The sequence below is a fragment of the Mesocricetus auratus genome, unplaced genomic scaffold (genome assembly GCF_017639785.1).
Source record: "Mesocricetus auratus isolate SY011 unplaced genomic scaffold, BCM_Maur_2.0 Super-Scaffold_6730, whole genome shotgun sequence".
Classification (NCBI taxonomy): Eukaryota; Metazoa; Chordata; class Mammalia; order Rodentia; family Cricetidae; genus Mesocricetus; species Mesocricetus auratus.
Genome location: NW_024429184.1, coordinates 970843 through 993070, shown reverse-complemented (window position 1 = coordinate 993070; position 22228 = coordinate 970843). Strand labels below are relative to the sequence as shown.

The window sequence follows — 22228 nt, the reverse complement described above, 5'->3', positions numbered from 1 at the left end:
TGATCTGAACTTTTCCTGCTTGCATAAGCAGACATCTCACCCTCTAAACTGTCTCCCACAGCCTGCCATTCATCTCCTCAGCTCAAAATTCCTGCTCTGTGACCCCCCTGGTTACCAGGCACTGAGGGCACCGCAATGAGTGACCAGCGTGCAGGATGCATCTGTGTGCCAGTCTTCATTGGAGAACATGCGTTCTGCTTCCTGCTAGTTTTCCTAAACTGAAGGCTAGTTTTGTTCCTCTTCTCTTCATTTCCAGGTCCCTTTCTCAGAAAGATGTCAGCTTTGAAAACTCTTCATCCTAGTGCCGAAATGTCACCCAGTTGGTAGAGGGTTTGGCTAGCATGTATGAAGCCCCTAGGTTTGATCCCATAAACGGGGCGTGGTGTGCATGCCTACAATCCTAATACTTGAAGGCACAAGAAGATCAAGGTTCAAGAGTGCCCTTGGCTGTACGAGACCCTGTCTTTAAACAAACAAACAAACAAACAAACAAGCAAACAAACAAAACAACAACAAAAATATAAACAAAAGCAGCTTCCCCTGAGGCGCCCAAACCGATTGCATCTGGGTGTTTCTTGCTTTGTTCTGCCTGCCTCTCTTTCTCTCCACCCTTGTGCTTAAGTAAGTCTTCATTAAAGTAGTTAGTCCCAACTCTGCTCCGAAAGAAAAACAAAGGACAGGAAAGGCTCTGTTAGGGTTTAGTGATCTATCAGTGTGCTTCCTTTTCTTTTTCTCACTGGCACATCCCCTAAAAATAACTCTTGTGTCGTTTTTTTTTCTTCAGGCGGTTACACCTCAACAAGAAGGCAACAGACAAGCAGCCGTATAGCAAGCTCCCTGGTGTCTCTCTTCTGAAACCGTTGAAAGGGGTGGACCCTAACCTAATCAACAACTTGGAGACATTCTTTGAACTGGATTATCCCAAAGTAAGTGTAGTGCTGTGCCCATGAGAGATGTACTAGGCTGTTGATCTTGTTTTTTTTGTGTGTGTGTGTGTGTGTTTGTTTTCCCTCATCAGAAACATTGGGAATTTTAACACCGTATATAAGTTCTATATACATAAGATTAAAGTAAGCTTTACTTACAATAAGAAAGCTGGAAGGTTTTCAAGCCCATGTTCTATAAGTGAATGCAAAGGAAAGTTTATTTTTGTGAATGAAAAAGATTATTCTGTTAATTATGAACAAGTCCTAGCATCTGGCTTAGCATCCGCATGTCTCTGGTGTGGAGTATAGCCTCACATTTTGGTTTTGCTGCCATCATCCCATTAAAGCCCAAAGAACTAGTCCCATGTGGCTCTGTTCATGTTCTGTAGTACCCTGGCGCATTTAAGTTGGTGGAAGAGAAAAGCTGTTGTTAGTCTTCGGTATGGAATAAGCAACGGCAGCATATGCCAGAGGCAGTTTCTAGTCTAGCCTAGTTTAGTTTCTGAAGTAGAAAGCCAGAGGGATCCATAATGTAATGTACCTGCATCTAAGGTAAACTTTCATTCTGACAGTATTTTACTTTAAAAACATTAGCATAAGTGTAGCACAAAACCATATAGTTCTTGAATACAGATTAACGTATTCAATATTATCTTTGAAAACTTTTGAATTTAGAGGTATTTTCTTTAAAAACCTCCCCTTTCGGTGCCTTTTTTTTTCCCACTCAGAAATTACCCAAATGAACTCACAAGTGAACTTGTCACCTGTTCTAGGCCAGCAGCTGCTCTAGGGGACTAAGAGTCTAAGTTCAGTTACAGGATTTATATTCTATTGTAATTCAAGTATAAAATTCTGTAAAACCTAGAGTATGAAATTCTTTATAAGTAGTGGCTCAAGATATACATGTGTGTGTTTGCTTACTTGAGAGGGTATAGGATGTGTCTCCATAGAGCACTTGCCTGTGCCGCACGTGAAGCCATGTAGCATAAACTAGATGTGGATTCTGGCCAGTAGCCATAGTCCCTGGTACACAGGGAATTGGAGGCCAGTGTAGGCTACAAGAAGCAAATGGAGGAGAAAAAAAGGTTATTTTTCTTGATGTGCAGTATAATTCATTCACATATTAAAACATATTTTAGGACTTAGGATGTAGCTTGGTGATAAGAGTTTGTGTTTGGCGTGTGCAGGGCCCTGGTTTCAACCCCCAGAACCACCACTTAAAATTGTTTTGAATGGTATTTTGCCTCTCTTAAAATATCTTAAAGGTATATTTTAATATGTACTGTATTTTTAATATGTATATGTGTCCAGTCTTCTAAATTATAAACAATACCCCAAAAGTTATTTTCATGTATTAGCTAGGAAACATTTAACCATGTGTAGCGTTTGCCAGTTATAATTGGAGGGACTGGACTGTTTTAGGGCAGAGATTCCTAGCAAATACAATGTTCAGTCACACCAGGAGGACACAGAGGTGACAGACCAGAACCTCATTACAGTGTGATGCTTCAAAAAAAAAAAACACTTAGCATGCTTCCTCCAGTTGAATAGAATTCTTTAAAAAAAAAAAAATCTGTCGTAGTGTCCTCTCCAAGATAATGTGAATTGAGTTTTATTTGTTTGATGGCTAATTAAAGCTTTTCCTTTTTAATTCTGGGATTAAATTTAAAAGGTATAATCAAGTTTGGAAACTTGAGGCCTTGTGATTGAATAAAGATCGCACATTATGCTTTTCAAAAATTTTGGCATGGGAATAGAGAGCTAACTCAGTAGTTAAGAGAGTTTAATTCTTGGTACCCACAGCTGGTAGCTCACAACTGCCAGTGACTAACTACAGAAAATCGGACTCTTATGGCCTCCACAGGCACGCACACACACACATACAATCATTTATTATTATTATTCTTTTATTATTAAGATTTTGGTGTGACCTGGCTTATCTCTTTTTCTTCCCATTGAGTATATTTTACCGTTATATTTTATGAAGTTTTGTCTTGCTGGGGAGAAAGCCACAATAAGCCTCTTCCCCTTACTCGGTGTCTTGTAGAATCATTACTTAGAAGCCCTTCCCTCCACACCCGTGAGATGGTACACATTATAATGCACAAGCAAGGAATATTCTTTAGGGTGCACCTGCCTGGCCGAGCCGCTTATTAGAAAGGGAAAAAAAAAAGGCTATCTGTTATTTTTGCCACTTAGAAAGCCACTTAACCTTTCTAATCTTCTTAATTTTTTTCCTTTTTTTTTTGTAATCTTCATTATTAAGGACACAGTCTTCCTCCACTAAGTGTTTTGAGAGATGGGGAAGCTTGTAGACCTGGCCCTCCGGGACACGTCAGGGGCGTGGTGGGAATGGCAGCCTATGCTCTCTCGGACTTCCTTTCATCGGATCTTTTGAGGCCGGATGACTAATAATCGGCCTAACCCCTCTTGAGTAGCGCTTTTGATCAGTCATCACCGAAATAGATATTGGATAGAATTTGTATAAAGAGGCAGAAACCATGAGGGATTGTTTTCACCATCTTCTTAATTATTGGGACTTTTTAGTTTTTTAAAAAATAAAAAAACCAGAATCCCCACTTTACTGACTAGCGCTTTCTTGACTTTGGTCCTGGTTCTCTCGTGGCGTGGCTCAACCACAGGTGCCTTTCCTGCCAGCGTTTGGTGAGATAAGATGGATGGATGTCAGAGGCATCACGGATGTGTCCTGTCTGTCTCTGCGTCTCTTGTTTACAGAGAAGCAAGCAGCGGCTTTCCCGTGGCTTGAGTGAGCCCCCGTGATGCAAGCACTCCAGAAGTTATAGGACAGCTGGGGCAGGGTCACTCAAGCTCTCAGAAATGCCTTTCCAAACCCACAGCATGGAGCAAAACGAAGTTCTGGGTGTTTTCATACTTACTGGGTCAGTGAAGTATGCCTTTCAGGGTAGTAAGTATTCAGTCAAATCCTATTTTATCTAAAAAAAAAATTTTATCTAAAACAGCAAAATAAAATTAAAAAAAAAAAAGAACTCTAATCACATTTGTAGCATGTCATGAAAGGGATACTACTAATTCCAGGGCAGGGATTCTGGAGAATAGGGAGTGTGCTTGGTTTTGCTTCATCCCAACGTAGTTTTTACACTCATGCACATCTTGCAAGCATCAAGTGTGTGTGTTCAGTGGTTCAGGTTGTGAACAAGCTTGATATGCAGGTTGTCATTGGGGCGGGGCCTGCCAGGCACTCTCAGGCTCCTCCTGATGCTGACAGACAGGTCCTTGGCCTGGAGGAGCTGTCTCCACCCAAGCCACCCTTGTCGTAAGCATCTGCATCCCTTAGGATTCCTCCCTAAGCTTGTAAACTTTATGTACACGGTCTCTTGACTCTTCCTCACAGTTTATTAATGTTAACAGTAATAACGGTGAGATTAACCAATGTTAAATTCCTCCTTTTGACTAGTATGAAGTACTCCTTTGTGTACAAGATCATGATGATCCAGCCATCGATGTGTGTAAGAAACTGCTTGGGAAATACCCGAATGTTGATGCTAGACTATTTATAGGTAAGCACAAAGTTTGTGCTGGTCCTTTTGCTTTGGTAGTTTCAGTATCGGTGATCTGCATGGATCTCAGGGTTGGGCGCTCTCTCAGTAAAGTCAGACAGCATGCTTGCTCTAAGCATGTTTGTGGGGGGTGGGGGTGTGTGACTCTAGTTCTAAACTTGGTTTCCAAATGACACACACACACACATATAAATAAATAATATCTTACTCAATAATCAGGTATGAGTATTTGTTGTTTTGTTTTTTAGGGTTTTTTTAAACCTCCCCCCCCTTTTGTTTTTTTTTTTTCTATTTCCATGATCTATCTATTCTCAGGCTCTAGGCCACCTGAGCAGTGTTGGGCATAGGCTCCGTCTCATGGAGTGGACCTTAATTGCTTTCACAATTTTTGTACCACTATTGTACCAGCATGTTTTGCAGGAAGGTATTTTTCCTTTCTCCTCTGGTAGTGTACGAAGTAGAGCAGCCAATAGCCTGGGTTTCTTGGAGGATTTAAAGGGACTCCTTTGGCCCTTTGATCAGTTAGTTGTAACCCATTCCCCACACTGGAGGTTTCATTGGGTAGGGAGAGCTGTCTAGTTGGGGCTTTGTCTCTCCCATTATTTGGTGAATCCTATTAAGTTTCTTTCATATATGTACATATTTTGAGAAGCTTCTGCTGTATTAGGTTTCTATATGCCCCCTCAGTTGACCCTTAGTTTTGGCTGTCCCTCCCATATTGCCCATAACATATAGCATGATGTTTTAAAGTATGTGTATACTGTGGAATGGCTACATCAAATTAATTAACATGCATACTTAACATACTGGTTTGTGGTGAGGAATCTTAGCAGTTTTCAGGTACTCAGCACATGGATGTTTTAATATCATTATATTGTAATGTTATAATATTAAGCATCAGCCCATAGTGTCAGTGGAAGAATTTGCAAACTAGAAAACAGACTGTATGGTCAAAAATAAAGTCAGAACTATCCCTTTGCGAATGAGTCATTTTTACAGATACAAGTAATGGGGAATATTTAAAGATTAAAAATGGTTTATCTTTCTTTCTCTTGCCATCGTGTATCTATAGCATTTTCAGCATTATATAAATGTGTTGCTATTGTGTCTTTGCATTTCTAGGTGGCAAAAAGGTTGGCATTAATCCTAAAATTAATAATTTGATGCCAGGATATGAAGTTGCAAAATATGATCTCATATGGATTTGTGATAGTGGGATAAGAGGTGAGATTTTCTTATTTTATGCAAGTATTCATTTAATGATAAAATACCAAAAACATTTTGAAAATACATTGTTTACCAATCTTCGGTTTGCTTGAACATTTACTTCATCACTATTTATGGTTTTATGTCAGTTTTGCTCACTAAGATTTTAATTTTTTTAAGCTAACCTAGATAGATGTTAGATGTATTAAAACGCTTGCATTTTGAAGAAAAAAAATTCAGCAAGAAGGTTTTTTGTTTGCTTGTTTTATTTTTGCTTTTTTAATGGTTATTTTTGAGGCCTTTTGAGACAGGGTCTCATTATGCAGCCTTGGAATTCACCATGTAGACCAGGCTGACCTTGAACCTGTGACTATTTTGTCTTTCCCTTCTGACTACTGGAGTTACAGGTATGAACCACCTTGCCTGCTGCAAAAAGCCTTTTACATACCAAACTTAGGATTTATAGGTGTATACATCTGTGTTATGCTCTATGGTATTTTTGTTAGATTGAGTTCCTCATCCTCAATCCTAGTGACAGAGTGGCCTGGAGAGTTTGTCATGGAGGAAACGTTGTCATCGTGCCTGGTGCCTACACCTGCTGGCTGCCAACCCTTCCCTCTTCTCAATTTTCCAAATGTCACTAATGAAGAATTGTTCCTGGTTGAGAACCACTGCCTAAAATAGGGGAGATTTTTTTTTATCTTGAAGTGCTGGCAATTGAACACAAGGCTTCACCCATAACCAGCAAGTGCTCTGTACCACAGCCCCGACCCACCCCTAACTTGGGATCTTTCTCTTGCTGCAGTCTCCTGAGTAGCCAGGACTACAGGCCTGCATCATGAGGCTCTATCGCCACATGGGTATTTAAAGCACAGACAAAACTCTTTTTCTTTTATACCATTCAGTTCTTAACAAATAGAAGGAAATGAAAACAATCATGTAGGGTTTGAAGTGTTTGCCATTTGAAGGTTGGACATTGGTTCATTTTTCATTACCTTAAGATGTAAATTTGAGTTTTTCAAGGCAGGGTTTCTCTGTGGCTTTGGAGGCTGTCCTGGAACTAGCTCTTGTAGAACAGGCTGGTCTCAAACTCACAGAGATCCGCCTGTCTCTGCCTCCCAAGTGCTGGGATTAAAGACGTGCACCACCAACGCCTGGACAGTGTATAATTATTAAGCTTAGCAATATTCTTTCAAAGAAGACAAAAACTGCCTCTAGCACATATTAGGTGTACCCCTCAACCTAAAAATGTGGAGCTTTTGAAGCTTTGTGTTCTCAGAATAAATGATTGCTATTTATTAAATCCAAATGTTCAAAAGAATGTATTATTTTAATAGCAAATCACAAAATAGTACATTAACGGGCATTTTACTAAAAGTTGTGTTTTGTTTTGTTTCCTTTCCCTATCCCTGCCTTTATTCCCCCTAAATTTTAGTCATTCCAGACACGTTGACTGACATGGTCAATCAAATGACGGAGAAGGTGGGCTTGGTTCATGGGCTGCCTTATGTAGCGGACAGACAGGGCTTTGCTGCCACATTGGAGCAGGTAAGTGCAGTGTATAAAATTGTGACACCAGCTCATTGGTCTCCATGAGACCGGGCTACCTGACCTTACCTGTATTGCCCATGTGGGAGCCTGCAGAGAGCACTCCGGTTCTTCAGGAAGGAAAGTTCTCGGGTCCCTGGGGTCACCCACCACCGAGCTGCGCTCACCCTGACAGGAAGGGAACTGCTGGTGGCCCTGCCCCCAGATGAACACTCCTTTCCTCTCCATAACGTGTTTACTGACTTCTAGACATTCACTCCAGACTGTTGGCTTACATATGTTCTTTCAAACTGAAAAGTATTCTGTGACATAAAGTACTTCAAATACAACAAGAAAACGATGTTCTTTCTTGCAAGTCTTTATTTTAAAAAAAAAAAAGATCTTTGATTTCCTTTTGAAGTAAACTATCTTGAAAAACATGTCTCCCTCTTTCTCCTCCTCCTCTCGGGTAGGGAGTGAAAAATTATGGAGACACAGAAGCATGCCACCCCCACCACCCACCAATTACGGCAATTAAGGTTTAGTTTCAGCCGGGCGGGTGTTGGTGGTTCACTCACACCTTTAATCCCAGCACTCGGGAGGCAGAGGCAAGCAGATCGCTTTGAGTTCAAGGTCAGCCTGGTCTACAGAGCAAGTGCCGGGACAGGCTCCAAAGCTACATAGAGAAACCCTGTCTCTTGAAAAACTGAAAAAAAAAAAGGTTTAGTTTCATTTGGTCATTTTTGGCACACATTGTGATGGGTTTTGTTTTTATGTTTTTCTTATGTGCCCTTTAAAAAAACATGGTTGAAAGTGTACTCTAGAAGCAATTTGTATATTAGTTTTATCACTTCATGAGCTTTTCCCATATTAAAGCCTCACAAAGGGCATTTTTTTTTACTGGCTAACTCCTAATCTGTCTTATCTACCATACTATTAAACAGAAAGCAAGTCTTGTCTCTGTGTCAGAAGGGAAAAGACTCTTGGTTTTGGTTTTGATGTCTATCCACTTTCTCTTCAGTATATCTTATGTTCACTTGATTACTTTTCTAATTGCTACAAATCTGAAAGGGTAAAAGGCACATTATTGTTAGAACTTTGACCTTTGGCCATTGGATCTCTCTCTGTCTCTGACTCTCCCGGGTATATGCATGTAGGAGGGTGAATACTATGTATATGTATGTTCAGGTGTATGTATGTAGGAGGATTTCAGTCAGCCACACTGTTGATGTATCAACTTGCGCATCTCAGGACTTCAAGGTGTTATAGAGAAAGAACAGTAAGAGATTAGGAGCTGGAGAGATGGTTCAGCAGTTAAGAGAGAGTACTGTTCTTGCAGAGGACCAGAATTGGGTTCTCAGCACCCAAGGTGGGCAACTCACAGTAACCTGTAACTCCCATCATCAGAGGATTCTGACCCTCCAGCCTCCACAGCCCCTGCATTCAGGTGCACGTAACCCCTCCCCCCCACAGACTTACACGAATACACCAAATTAAAAATAACTTTAAGAAGAAATAGAATTATCCCAAACATTGGTACACCTGTACATGGTCTGTGTATATGTATACATGCTCATACACACACACACACACACACACACACACACACACACACACACACACGCCATTAAATATTATAAAATCAGGAGACATAAAACACTTGTTGATATTTTATATACCAATTAATATTTATTCTGTTTTTTGTGTCCAAATTCCATTTATCAATTTTAGAAAAGATAATAGTTACCCAAGTGTAGAATATGCTTTTTCCCTCTAGAGGTAAAATTTCTTGGTAATGATACTAGTAAGAGCAGTCAGCCAAACAACTCTACAGTAATTACTACAGTAAAGCACTTATGCGCTTTTTATTGGGGGGGGCGCTGATGTGAGCATACTAGGGTACTCACTCAATCATATTTAACAGAAAGCATTGGAAAAGTTTATAAGCACTGTACTTTTAACATCAAAACCTAACTGATCATGTCTGTGTTTTCTTGGGCAGGTGTATTTTGGAACTTCACACCCAAGATCCTATATCTCTGCCAATGTCACTGGCTTCAAGTGTGTGACAGGAATGTCTTGTTTAATGCGGAAGGGTGTGCTGGATCAGGCCGGAGGGCTGATGGCCTTTGCTCAGTACATTGCTGAAGATTACTTTATGGCCAAAGCAATAGCCCACCGGTAAGAAGACTGGATTTTTTCTTTTTTTTTTTTTAGTTTCTAGCTTATTCCTTCCTACTGGCTCTTTCTTTCTGTTCCAGCATGGATTCAAGCTATTTTATTTTATTATTTCTGCTCATGAATACAAAAATCGGCAGAGCGTTTATTTATGCTCAGTATTCCTCCATTTCCTGCAGCTGCCACCGTGTGAAGCTTTCGAGAGAATGTAGGTAGAAATCCCTGTGTGTCTGGGAAAAACTAAAAGCGCTTGGTAGCATCTGGAAATTAACTTTCTACAATTTTTTAAAATTTAATTTTATAAGTACGAGTGTTTTACCTGCACGAATGTACACCATTGTGTACGTCTGGTGTCCCTGGAGGTCAGAAGAGGGCGTCTGATCCCCTGGAGCTGGAGTTGCCTACAGACTGTCGTGTGCCGCCACGAGGGTGCCGGGAATCGAGCCTAGGTCCTCTCCAAGAGTAACAAGTGCTCTTAAACTGCCGAGCTAGCTCTCCAGCCCCCAAAACTATTATGTTTATTAGCACATTGTTTCATGCCTCACTAATAAGCCTCCTCACGACTCAGCATTTCTCCATCACAGATGGTGTTTGGGTGCAAAGATCACTGCCTTGTATGATCTCTTATTTAAAATTTTTTTCTTTTGGTGAAGAATATATTCAGAGTTCTTCCATATGGTGCTTTTTTTTTTTTTAATGAGGTTCATGGTCACCTAGTATCTTCTGTGAGACCCGGTGACGCATTGTTACTTTTCTTGTTGAACACACACAGCCCGCCCAGGGGGAGCAACCAACCAGAGGCAAAACTATTGAGTGCGGGTCTCTTCTCGCCGAGTACCTTGAGAATGACTTACGTTTCTTGAACGATAAACCTAGGGAATGTATGTAGCACTCCCTGGGCAGAGCATGGTGCACTTGTGGCGTAATGGAATTGCCCAGAAAACACCCCCAGCATCAGTTTGTTCCTCTTTAAGGGCTGAGCTTGCCCTGAATACCAGCGGCTGCTTACTCTAACGGTGACTATCAGTGCAGAACCAGTCAGGCTTGAGTGTGTCCCTCAACATGACCATATACACCGTCTTTGTCTTCTTTTTCAGAGGTTGGAGGTTTGCAATGTCTACTCAGGTTGCCATGCAAAACTCTGGTTCATACTCAATTTCTCAATTTCAGTCCAGAATGATCAGGTAAACCAATAAGTAACATTCTATACTTGGTTAAAAGGAATGCATGCGCGTGTGTGGTTTGCTACATGGTGCGTATAATATGATTTTAAAAAGCAAATCTAGTGCCGGGCATCATGGAGCACACATTGTGGCGCACATCTGGAATTCCAGCACTTGGGAGGCAGAGGCAGGAGAATCTCTGTGAGTTTGAGGTCAGCCTGGCCATACTGTGGTTCCAGGACAGCCAGAGCTACATAATAGAGACCTATCTTGAAAAAAAAAATACATCTACAGAGTTTAAGTTCTGTATTAAGAGAAATTGAATGCCTAAGTATATTTGCTTAGTAATACTGGAATATGTTTCAAAAACAAAAACAAAAGATGTTCAAACTAAGCTCTGTAAGAGTATAGATTATGTGAATGAATATATAGCCATTTTTATTTAATAAATAGAGAGATTCATAAAACCAGTCTTAGGGCTGGAGAGATGGCTCAAGCCGTTAAAATATAAGCTCATAAAAACAAACAAACAAAAAACAGCTAGGCTCACAACCAAAAATATAAGAGTTCTGTTCCCAGCACCCATGTCTCTCTCCAGCCAAGTTAAAAAAAAAAGAATCCAGGTAGCGATGGTGCACACCTTTAATCCTAGCACTCAGAAGGCAGAGGCAGGTGGATCTCTGAGTTCCAGGCCAGCCTGGTCTACAAATTGAGTTTCAGGACAGTCAGGACTGTTTCACAGAGAAACCATGTCTTGAAAAAAGAATGAACGAGAATGAATGAGTAGAAGAAAATTTGAAAAAGGAAAACTGGGGATGTAGCTATGCTGAAAGACGGCTCTCCCAGCATGCAGAAAGCCCTGGATTTCATCCCCATCGAGGCGCATACTGGGTGTAGTGGTGCGTGCCTGTAATCCCGACACTTGGGATCAGGAACCGAAGGTCATCCTTAGCTACCTAGGGAGTTTGAGGCCCACCTGGGCTATGTGACAGACCCCATCTTAAGAAATATATAAATAGACAAAATAAAAACAGTATTTCAAAGAGGATAGCTTTTCTGTGACAGGGTTAAAAGTTGATCATTTGTGTGGGAGTGGTTGATGGGGGTCTGTTGTGGGGGGTGGTTGGTGGGGATCTGTGGTGGTAGGGGTGGTTGGCGTTGGTGGTTGGTTGGGTCTGTGTGGTAGGGGTGGTTGGTGGGGGGTCTGTGGTGGTGGAAGTAGTTCCAGTAGTGGGTGTCAGGTGGTCACTTTTATAACCAGGATGTTGTCTTAAAGAAAATCCATTTTGCTCTTTGTTTGTTTCTTCAGGTGGACCAAATTGAGAATTAACATGCTTCCTGCTACGATAATTTGTGAGCCGATTTCAGAATGCTTTGTTGCCAGCTTAATTATTGGGTGGGCAGCCCACCATGTGTTCAGATGGGATATCATGGTCTTCTTCATGTGCCATTGCCTGGCGTGGTTTATATCTGACTACATTCAACTCAGGGGTGTCCAGGTAAGCGCACACAGCGAGAGAGAGGGCTCCCAGTAATTTGGTGAGGAACCAAAACTACTTTAGTTTAGAATAGGTTGAAGGACGTTCGAGGGTCATTCTGTAGCTTCACACTGAAGAATAAAACGTAGACATAAAATTGAGAAAGATTTGGGACTTAACAGTTAGTTCAGAAAAATATTAAGCAAATAAATATTCATACCGAGACTGCAGCTATTTTTATGCATAATGAACGTTTTCTTAGACTGGGTTACAAGGTAGTTACCTCACCAAGGAGAGAGAGAGAGAGGAGAGAGAGAGAGAGAGAGAACGAATCTCCTTCCTCAAAAGTACAATCTTGTCCTCCCTTCTACCAGATGGGCAGATGGGTTCTGGAGATTGAACTCTGGTCACCAAACTTTGCCAGCAAGTACCTTTCCTTGCTGAGCCATCTCGCCAGCCTAGAATTTTACCCTTTCATTCACTGTGCATTTATAGTCTGACAGGAAATAAACTGATTCTTACTTTTTAATCCTCAGGGTGGCACACTGTGTTTTTCAAAACTTGATTATGCGGTGGCTTGGTTCATCCGTGAATCCATGACAATATACATTTTCTTGTCGGCATTATGGGACCCTACCATAAGCTGGAGAACTGGCCGCTACAGGCTGCGCTGCGGAGGGACAGCAGAGGAAATCCTCGACGTGTAACGAGAGCCTTGGGACTGCGCACAGAGGATGGAACAGAAGTATTATAAATTATGTTTATAGAGATGCTTTTAAGGATCTACCTTCAGTAGTTTTATCACATGTATGTTTTGGTATCTGCTCTTTAATTTATTTGCATGGCACTCGTCTGTGAAAAGGAAAAACAAAAACAAAACAGGTCTGTAGTCTTGGCCAATAGTATATTTTGTGGAAGTAGAGAATCAAGGCAATTGGTTCTAGGAAACTGGTTTTTTTGTTGTTGTTGTTGTTGTGTTTATTTTTTAAAACAAGTAAATATATATATTTATATATATGCATATATATATATAAATATACACACACACACACACACATATACATGACCGCTCTGCAGCAGACACTATGACAGTATCCTTCAGTAGGGAAAGTTTCTTACCTGAGTGTACTCACTCTGCGATCTGTATGGGCAGGACAATAGCAGCTCTGTGAGAGAAGGGGACAGGTCATGGCCTCCCCCCTGTGTGAGGTGAATGATGATACACAGGGAGGCGCTGACTGAGAAACTTTCTCATGCTTTATGCCTACCTCTTGTAGTTGTTGCAGAGCAAACAGAAGTTAGAAGTTGTGATACGGTAGCTAGGCCTTGCAAAAACAAATGAAAAACTTTAAAAAGTAATAATAATAATTATAAAAGAGCTGGAGTCTAGTATTTATGTATAAGAAACTTTTTTTTGTCCTTTTTTTTTTTTTTTTTTTTTTGTCTCACTGCAATGAACCAAAAGTGGCTGAGATTGGTTTTTAATCCTAACCATGAATTGAAGGCATCTTCCGGACCAACTGTTGTTGGTTCTGTCTTGAACCATGTTAATCACTGTGCTGTAATTAGAAGAGCTGACTCCTTCCTTCCGTGCTCCTCGCCCAGCCTGCCCCGTCTTTCCTCAGCTTTTTTTCAGGGTGGGGGTGGGGGCGACCTTGTTCTAGTGTTAGTGGATGTTTTGATAGTTGTAAGGAAAATGCATTTCAGACACAGTTCACAGGAGCTATTTTCTTACCCAGTATGTCTGTATTGTTAATAAGAATGTAATTTCATGATATAGGTATTTAATATCTTTTTTAAGTAAGTAAATATTCTAGCTATCAGTAAATAAATTACAGTAGAGAATTAAGAGAGAACGTGATGAGGTTTGCTCTTAAAAATCAGTCTGTTATCTAACTGAGTCTACTGTGTGTGTGTTGTTTATTTGGGGTTTTTTTCTGGTTTTTTTTTTTTTTTACTACAATAGTCTAGTCTTATTTAAATTGGATTTTTGTATTCCGTTTGTATGACCGTAGACTAGGTCATTCTAGTTGTAAATGCATGCTTTTACTCCGCTCTTCTCTCCCTGTCACTCAGCTAAACTTGCCTGTCGGCCTGTGCTTAACCTGTGGTGAACTGGACTTTTGTTTAAAATAAGCAAAAAAATGTAAGGGACAGTGCATCAGCCTTTCTCTCCCCCCCCCATCTGTTTTTTTTTTTAACACGGTATTTTGCTTTTCCTTCTGAACTTGGTGGCGATGTTGTCCATCCGATGCCTGCCGCTAACACCAGCACTGTGGCAGCCTCACACCCGATGTTACTGTGGCTTCCGTGTCAGTGCATAGCCCGTAGCCTGTTAGCAATAACTTCCTACTGATAGTGGACACTTCATTCTACTGAGCCAGCCCATTTGCCTAATGACTATACTCACGGTCTAAATTGCAATATGTCTGTAAATGTGTATATACTATAAATACGCACCATGCCTTTTTCTGGGCCAAACTGCATTATCCTCCCTTCCCTCTTTCCCCCCTGGCTTCCCCCTCTCCCCCCCCCCTCTGTCTCTGTGTCTCTGTCTCTGTCTCTGTGTCTCTCTCTGTGTTTCTCTCTCTCTCTCTCTCTCTCTCTCTCTCTCTCTCTCTCTCTCTCTCTCTCTCTCTCGCCTTATGATGAATTTGTTTGAAGGGCATTTTCTTTATGAGCAAAGGCTTGGATGCATCTTCCTTATTTTTTTTTTCTTCTGTGAAATAGGTAATATTGTCCCCCGAGGAGAGTTGCACAGTGAAAACCAGTCTGGTTATGACCCACTATGTGTTTATTTTATTGTTTTTTTGTTTGTTTTCTTTGTCACTCTTCCATGAGTTGAGGTTTGCTGAGCATGTTTGTCATTTGTCCATTATAGTGGAGTTTGGTAGATGCCATCCTTTGCACTGCTGAAGTGAAATCTTGCTGACTACTTAGCTTTTTTGTTGATCTCAGTATGGGCAAAGAAACAAAATCCAAATGGCTGGACAAACTTCTTGTGTTCTGTAAATATTTTTTTAAAATGTTCTGTATGTGTTTTATGTGGTCATGGAGTATTTCCTTAAAGCGGAGCTTCAAGTACGCAGAGAGTAACTCTTTGTTTAGCAAGTTTGGAGTGAAGATAAAATAGTAAGAAATACTGTAAATGTCAAAGTATCACAGCAGAACTGTAGGAGTCCAAATTTATAATAAACTGTCTTTTTAAAAAAAACAATTAAGTGTCTAGAATATATCATGTTTTATTATTTAAAATCATTGTCTTAAGTTTTTTTTGTTCATAAAATAAAAATTTGAATACAATCAACATGAGCAACAATGTGGCTTTGTTTACTCCCTCCCCCTTTATTTTATGCCTTTGATCAGTGATCTGACATGGTCTATCTCAGACATGCTGTCACTCATTTTCAAACCTTCCTTTCATTCGGGCGACACTGGATTGCAGAAGGTAAAAGTACACGCACCCCACCCACACATCATTAATCATCCCGGGTGGGGCTGAATTCTGCTACGCCTGCACTTGGAGAATGACCAGCCCTTTAGTGACAATGACCAGAGCCAGATCTCCCCCGGCTGGCCTGAGCCTGAAATCTGACTTTTCGATTTTATAACTTCCGCAGCTAAGAAAGGTAAATCAGTTCCAGGGAAGGACTGGGTGGTCTTGCTGCCCGAGGTTCTGACCTGCACCACACGCACTGTCCAGGCAGGCCTCTCCTGAGCTGGAGGCGTTCCCAAGCCTGTCCTCAATAAACCATGAGCAACAATTTCTGGAGAGCAAGTCCCACGGGTATGTGGGGGAAGGGCATCCTCCAAAATCCGTGTTGATTGTTGAGCTTCGCACATGCAATGAGTCTTGTTGCATTCCCCAGAGCAAGCTGGCTAGCTAGACAAGCCTAATTGACCTCCAGGTTCAGGAATAGACCTTACCTCTCAGTATATATCGTGGAGAGCGGTCAAGAAGACATCAACTTCTGGCCCCCTCACACATGAACAGACATATACACATATGCAGACACGCCATGTGACACAGACACAAAACAAAACCCTGGTGTTCTTGTTCTGCAGGCTTGGTTTGTGTTCTCTAGAAGCATTTTTATTAGTTAAAACACAGAGAGCAGCAGCCTAAGAACCAGCTCGTGCTAAGGCTTCACAGAGAGACTGGCAGAGTCTGGGTGTCCCGGGGATGTTTTCATGTGGTTATGCTGTTTAGACTATTAGTCATCAAGACATCCATGCTAATAACATAAAGATATAATTACACGACTTAAACAATTCAGGGACATAGTTCCTGTGAAGGACTGAGGATCTGTGTACCAGCTTCGTCTGCAGACTGCATGCCTCCCCATTGTAAGGTGACCTGTTTCCCAGCTCCACAAACCCTGTGACTTCTGTTGTCTGTTCTCATGACTAGCATCAGGCAGACAGAGCAGCCGGCAGCAGGTTGGACCATCTTAATTGATTCTGACGCAAGCACTGGAGCATGGGGAGGGAATAGAGTGGTGATGGACTGGGCTGGGCATCATGGCCCATGCCTGTAATCTTAGCATCTGGGAGGCTGAAACAGAAAGATCCCATCCTGGGCTACATAGAAAGAGCCTACTTAAAACTCAAGTGGAAGAGAGAGGTTTGGGTGGTCATTTCGCCAGGGCTGACGTCTGAAGGTGATGACCATGATACAGGGTGTCAGCAGATGACTCCCGAGGATAGAATCTTGAGGAGCCACTTTTTATCTACAGGATAAAGACATCCAGGAAGGGGCTAGAGAGACAGCTCAGCCACTACGAACTCTGTCTTCTCACCCAGAGGCCCAGGGTTTGATTTCCTAGCATCCAAGTGGTTTTGTTCACAACCATCTGTAGCTCCATTTCGAGGGCATCTGACATCCCATTCTGGCCCCTGAGCACAGATATGCATGCAGGCAAGACACCAACACACGTAATTTTTTTTTTCAAAATCCAGGAAGGCAGGCTTCCAACTCTGAGGTTATGTAGACTTTTTGGTGACGCTGGGACTCTCTGGCAAGCTTTCTTAATCTTTCTGAGACATCTGTTTTATCACCGTATACGATGATGGCCTCTGAAGTCCTCTCCTTGGCTCATTAGACGTGGTGTGTAAATTGCGACCGTTAGTTCCTTTCTGCTTCCAAATAAGAAAGAAATTCCTGTGGGGGGGTATCTTGGAAAGAGATTTTAGGATTTAGAAAGAAAGGGTGGGGGTGGGTCGTGGATAATGGAATGGGTCAACACCAATGAGTTTGGGAGCCCCAGCACCATTCCCCAGTGCGGCTGGATCTCCATCCATGGTGAGCTGCCTCACAGAGTGGGGGAGTTCTCGTGTAGGAGTCACATCCTTGTGCTGTAATTTCCTTAATATGGTATATTCTACTCCACAAGAGAGAGAAAGGGATGGAGTCTTCAGAGATAAACGCTGGTGCTGCCCCCTTGATGGTCCCATCCCCCTCTTTTGCTGGGGAAACTTCTAAGGAAAGGCATTCTCCAGGGCCCAGTGAGGCAGGGTGGAGCAACAGAAGTGAAATGATCCCAGCATAGGAGGAGGAGGAGAAGACATGAAAGTCATGACGCATATCCCAGCCATACTTGGTGAAAGCAAACATTCTGACTTGAATTCTCAAGAAGGGGAATTCCTGGCCACTCCACCCCTCACCCACAAGCTCTGGCCACAGTGTGTCTTCATTTTGTAATTGCTTCTCAGCCTGGGTTGCTCATTTTCTACTTGGACGGCATTGACCTAACTTCAGCGTAACCTCTGGTGATAGCTTCTTTCTGGCCTTATTGTCTATAAATTGAGGTTTTAAAGCATTAATAGGTTTCTTCTTGGGGGAGGGTGTCTATTTGTTTTGGTTTTTTGATTTTGTGTGTGTGCGTGTGTTGAAGCAGGGTTTCTCTGTGTAACAACCCTGGCTGTCCTGGAACTCACTCTGTAGACCAGGCTGGCCTCAAATTCACAGAAATCTGCCTGCGAATGCTGGGATTAAAGGCCTGTGCCACCACCATGCCTAGCAATTTCTTAACCCTATCTAAATGGTTTTTTGGGAAGTGGGGTGTGTTGAGACAGCTGTCCTGGAACTCACTATGTAGACCAAACTGGCCTTGAACTCACAGAGGTCGTCTTGCCTTTGCCTTCTGAGTTATTTTACATATAAACCATAAAAGCAGTTTATGTGACCAAACAAATTTTTATTCTTCCAAACTCTTTGTATTCAGGTCAATGTTTTCCCCTAAGGCAAGATAGGGTAGGGCTGGAAATAATTCACATTTGTAGAAGTGAGTGGGCCCCTGGAAGTTGTCAGCATCAAAGATCTTTTTCCCAGAATGTGACTTCCTTCCCCCTTTTTCCAGTTCCAGCTTTCAAGTGTTTTCAGCTCTGAAGCAAAGGGTCCTCAGCCTTGGTGTGCTTCTCTTCTTAGAGTGTCTCTGAGGCTTTTTTGTGAGCATTTTCTGATTGTGTCTCTAGGCTTCAGGGGTAGGGTGCTATTCTAACTGTGCCAAAGCCTTGTCTGTAGCAGCTGGGCACGGTGGCACACACCTTTAATCCCAGCACTTGGGAGGCAGAAGCAGGCAATCTCTGAGTTTGAGACCAGCCTGGACTACAGAATGAGTTCCAGGTCAGCTAGGGCTGTCCAGAGCAATGGTTCCCAACCTGTGGGGCGCGTTGAACGACCCTTTCACAAAGGTCGCCCAAGACCATCAGAAAACATAGATGTTTACATTATGATTCTTAACAGTAGCAAAATTACAGTTATGAAGTAGCAATGAAAATAATGTCATGGTTGGGCTTTACTACAATATGAGGAACTGTATTAAAGGGTTGAAACATTAGGAAAGTTGAGAAACACTGTTCTATGTAGTCCCAGTTGGAATTTACTATGTAGAGAGGCCCTGTCTCAAAAAAGGAAGGAAAGAGGGAGAAAGAAAAGGAAAGAGAAAAGAAAAAAACCCAGCTCTTCTCTGTTCCTGAAAAGTTTTACAATACTTTTCTGTAAACATGTCTGGGCCTGACACATCCGTCGCTTCAGTTTATTGGATTGTTTTGTTTTGGTATTAGTTTGTATTCTCTACATTTTAAAAAGTCATCTTTAGTTGTCTCTACATTAGAGATGCATGTTGCAATTCTGTAATCCTCTTTGAATATTGTCTTTTCTGGTCACAGATGCACCTGTTCCAGAGGTTGGCATGCGTGTGCTTATCAAATACACCCATATTTCCGTGGGCTGAGAGGAAAATCACAGGCAAAGCCAATGGGTGTCTCTCACGATCAAAAACACTTGGCCTCATTGCCCTTTTTCTTTGTCTGTTTTTTTTTTAACTTATTTATTCTTTGGCAATTTCATACATGTAAGTTTCATGAGCTAATTTGGGAACAAGCCTAAGCTAAGGCCAAGCTTTCACACTTAATAAGAAGTCTCCATGTCAGCCGGGCGTTGGTGGCGCGCGCCTTTAATCCCAGCACTTGGGAGGCAGAGGCAGGCAGATCTCTGTGAGTTCGAGGCCAGCCTGGTCTACAAGAGCTAGTTCCAGGACAGCCTCCAAAGCCACAGAGAAACCATGTCTCAAAAAACCAAAAAAAAAGAAGAAGTCTCCGTGTCATTATTTGGAGGCTGGAGGTCCAAAGAAAGTCTGACTACATTTGTTGTACAATGCCGATGCATGGATGCCCAACCATAAGGCCTGTGAGCAGCTAGCTTGCTACTCCGCAGGAGACTAGGTGGAAACGCCTGCTGCAGCTTGGCCCAGCAACTTCACAGAGCTGAGGCAGGCACATGCAGTCAGTGCTCACAGGCATGAGGCTCAACTCTCAAAGATAACACTGGGCAGAGTTGACCACCAGCACCATCTGCTAATCCAAGTCACAAAAGGGGCCTGCAGACACACAGAAGGGCTTTGCAATAGTTTCGCAACATTTCTCCAGAGCCACAGCATGCATAAAGCTAGGTCCAGACTGAGAAAGCCTCTGAACAGGCACAATATGCTTAGAAATGTGCTTAGGTGCTGAATAAAGAAAAGAAAATGGGTAAAGACAGTTATAAAAAATGTTTGAAAATAATAAAGTGCAGTCTTTAAAGAGACAGTAAAGCAATATAAAATGAATAAACCACATAAGGATGGGAAATATCATAATATAGGATGTTTGGACCCTATAAAGTGCTTTATTAATTTAAAATTTTTGAATGCTAATAAACAAAAAACCAACAGCTACTGAGAGACATTGGATTATGAAAGAAAAGAAAAACTGATGAATTAAACCGTCTTATATATTTTAAGGATGTCTTAACTTCAGAATGGAATTCAGGAAATGTGTTGCATTGGGGGAGAGGCTATGCCTTTGTTTCCACAGGAAATGAAAAGCTATGGATTCTTTCAAAATTAATAAAGATCAAATATGGTTGGGGGAGACCTCCTGAAAATCCTGACTGCAGGATATGAAGAAAGAACTCAAGAAAAACTGCAAGACAGGTAACATATGTGCTGATTCCTCTACACGGGAACAGCTCTGAGACTGGATAAGTTGTGATAAATTCTGTTGGTTACAGAGTCCTCATGATTTATTTTCACATGCCATTCTTTCATGTGGAATGGATGGAGATTTATACTACAGTTTGGCTATGCAGTCCAAACGGACTTACAAAGTTGATAGATCCTTTTCACCTGCTCAAACATAGAATAGAAAACCATCTTTAACCAACTTCTGCACACTGCATATTCCATGCTTGTGTTACAAATATGCATGTTGCCTTTAAAAGTTTGTGTGCTTTCAGAAAAAAAAAAAAAAGGGGACCAGACACCAGGGAAGACAAAACAAGTAGCTCAGTTGCCTCCATTGCCATTTCCTCAAATGTCTGCATCCAGAACAACTTCAGAGCCATTAACTGAGGTGCCTCTATCCACCTCACCTCCCAAGTGCTGGGATTGTAGGCCCTTCTATTTGGAACTGTCATGCTCTATGAAGCCTTCAGGATGAAGCCTGGGATTTTTCTCGTGCCTAGAAGGACATTTAAATTAACTCTTGCCAAGCTCCTCCATCCCAGCTTAATTCACTCATAAATTCTCTCTGTAAACTCTCTGCAGGATCCCAATTGCCCCTGCTCTTGGTCTTGGTGCTTGTTGCTTCCTTAACTGGGCTCCCTGGTTCCTCTTATGAACCAACATCCATTCTACCCATGGGTTTTAGCTGAGGGGTTTCCCAACATCCTTACTATTTATGTTCAAGGTCTACACGGCCTCATCCTTCACTTCTGCCCTAGCTCTTAACACACTCATTATTTTAATTTCCCCTTACATTATTAGGTTCATCTTAGATGGAAGCTGCCAAGAGCAGGAAGGATTAGTAGTTTACTTGCCTTTGTATCCTAAGCACCTAGCCTAGGACTTGACACCAAGTCCTTTGTAGTGATAGAATTAATGATCAAATAAAGATAAATAGTCCTAATACTCAATCATCACTACTATTATTCCTGAGAATGGTCATACAGCAGCAAAAATCACAGGTCTGTGTTCATGTACCAACATCATCTCTTGCTTCTTGTGCAAACTGGACACCTCAGTGGACCCCAGTGTCACCAGTTCAAGGTTGGCTTTAGAATTCAATATGCCTGGACAGTGGTGGCACACGCCTTTAATCCCAGCACTCAGGAAGCAGAGGCAGGCAGATCTCTGTGATTTCGAGGTCAGCCTAGTCTACAGAGGGAATTCCAGGACAGCCAGGACTGTTACACAGAGAAACCCTGTCTCAAAAGACAAAAAAAAAAAAAAAAGAAAGATACAAAGAATTCAATGTGACTATGTGTGTGAAAAGTCACATTCTCTATAAAATAGTTTCTGTTGATGTGTTACAAATCTCAAGAACTAGGATACAAGATTCATTGAAAACCAAACCTCTGTGCTGGGGAGACCAGGGGCTCAGTGGATGTGAGAGATTGTTACAAAAGCCTGAGGACCTGAGTTCAAGCCCCTGGAAGCCAGAGTATGGTCACAAGCAAGCCTGTAACCGCAGTGATGTTCAGGACAGAGACAGGATGATCCCTGGTACTTGCTGCCCTCCAGGCCACTCCAGATTCATCAACAGATGGTGTTCAAAGGAATAGAGCAGGGAGTGACTAGGCAGGACATCCATGTCTACCCTGGCTCAATCACTTTGTAAAATCAGTCAATAGCTCTTTCCTTTGGAGGTTTGAGACAGCACTGTTTAAAACT

At 41.9% G+C, this 22228-nt stretch overlaps 1 protein-coding gene across 1 annotated transcript in view; it reads left to right on the top strand.

Moving 5' to 3' along the window:
* The window catches only part of Ugcg (UDP-glucose ceramide glucosyltransferase), a 33332-nt gene extending 18008 nt beyond the window's left edge, over positions 1-15324 (top strand). Inside the window, exons 2-9 of the mRNA XM_005085057.4 lie at positions 785-926; positions 4363-4465; positions 5588-5689; positions 7107-7219; positions 9201-9379; positions 10474-10560; positions 11849-12038; positions 12554-15324. Of these exons, the coding sequence (XP_005085114.2) occupies positions 785-926; positions 4363-4465; positions 5588-5689; positions 7107-7219; positions 9201-9379; positions 10474-10560; positions 11849-12038; positions 12554-12724 (1087 nt within the window). The 3' untranslated portion in view covers positions 12725-15324. The remainder of the gene's footprint in view (positions 1-784; positions 927-4362; positions 4466-5587; positions 5690-7106; positions 7220-9200; positions 9380-10473; positions 10561-11848; positions 12039-12553) is intronic.
* Positions 15325-22228: the final 6904 nt, after the last annotated feature.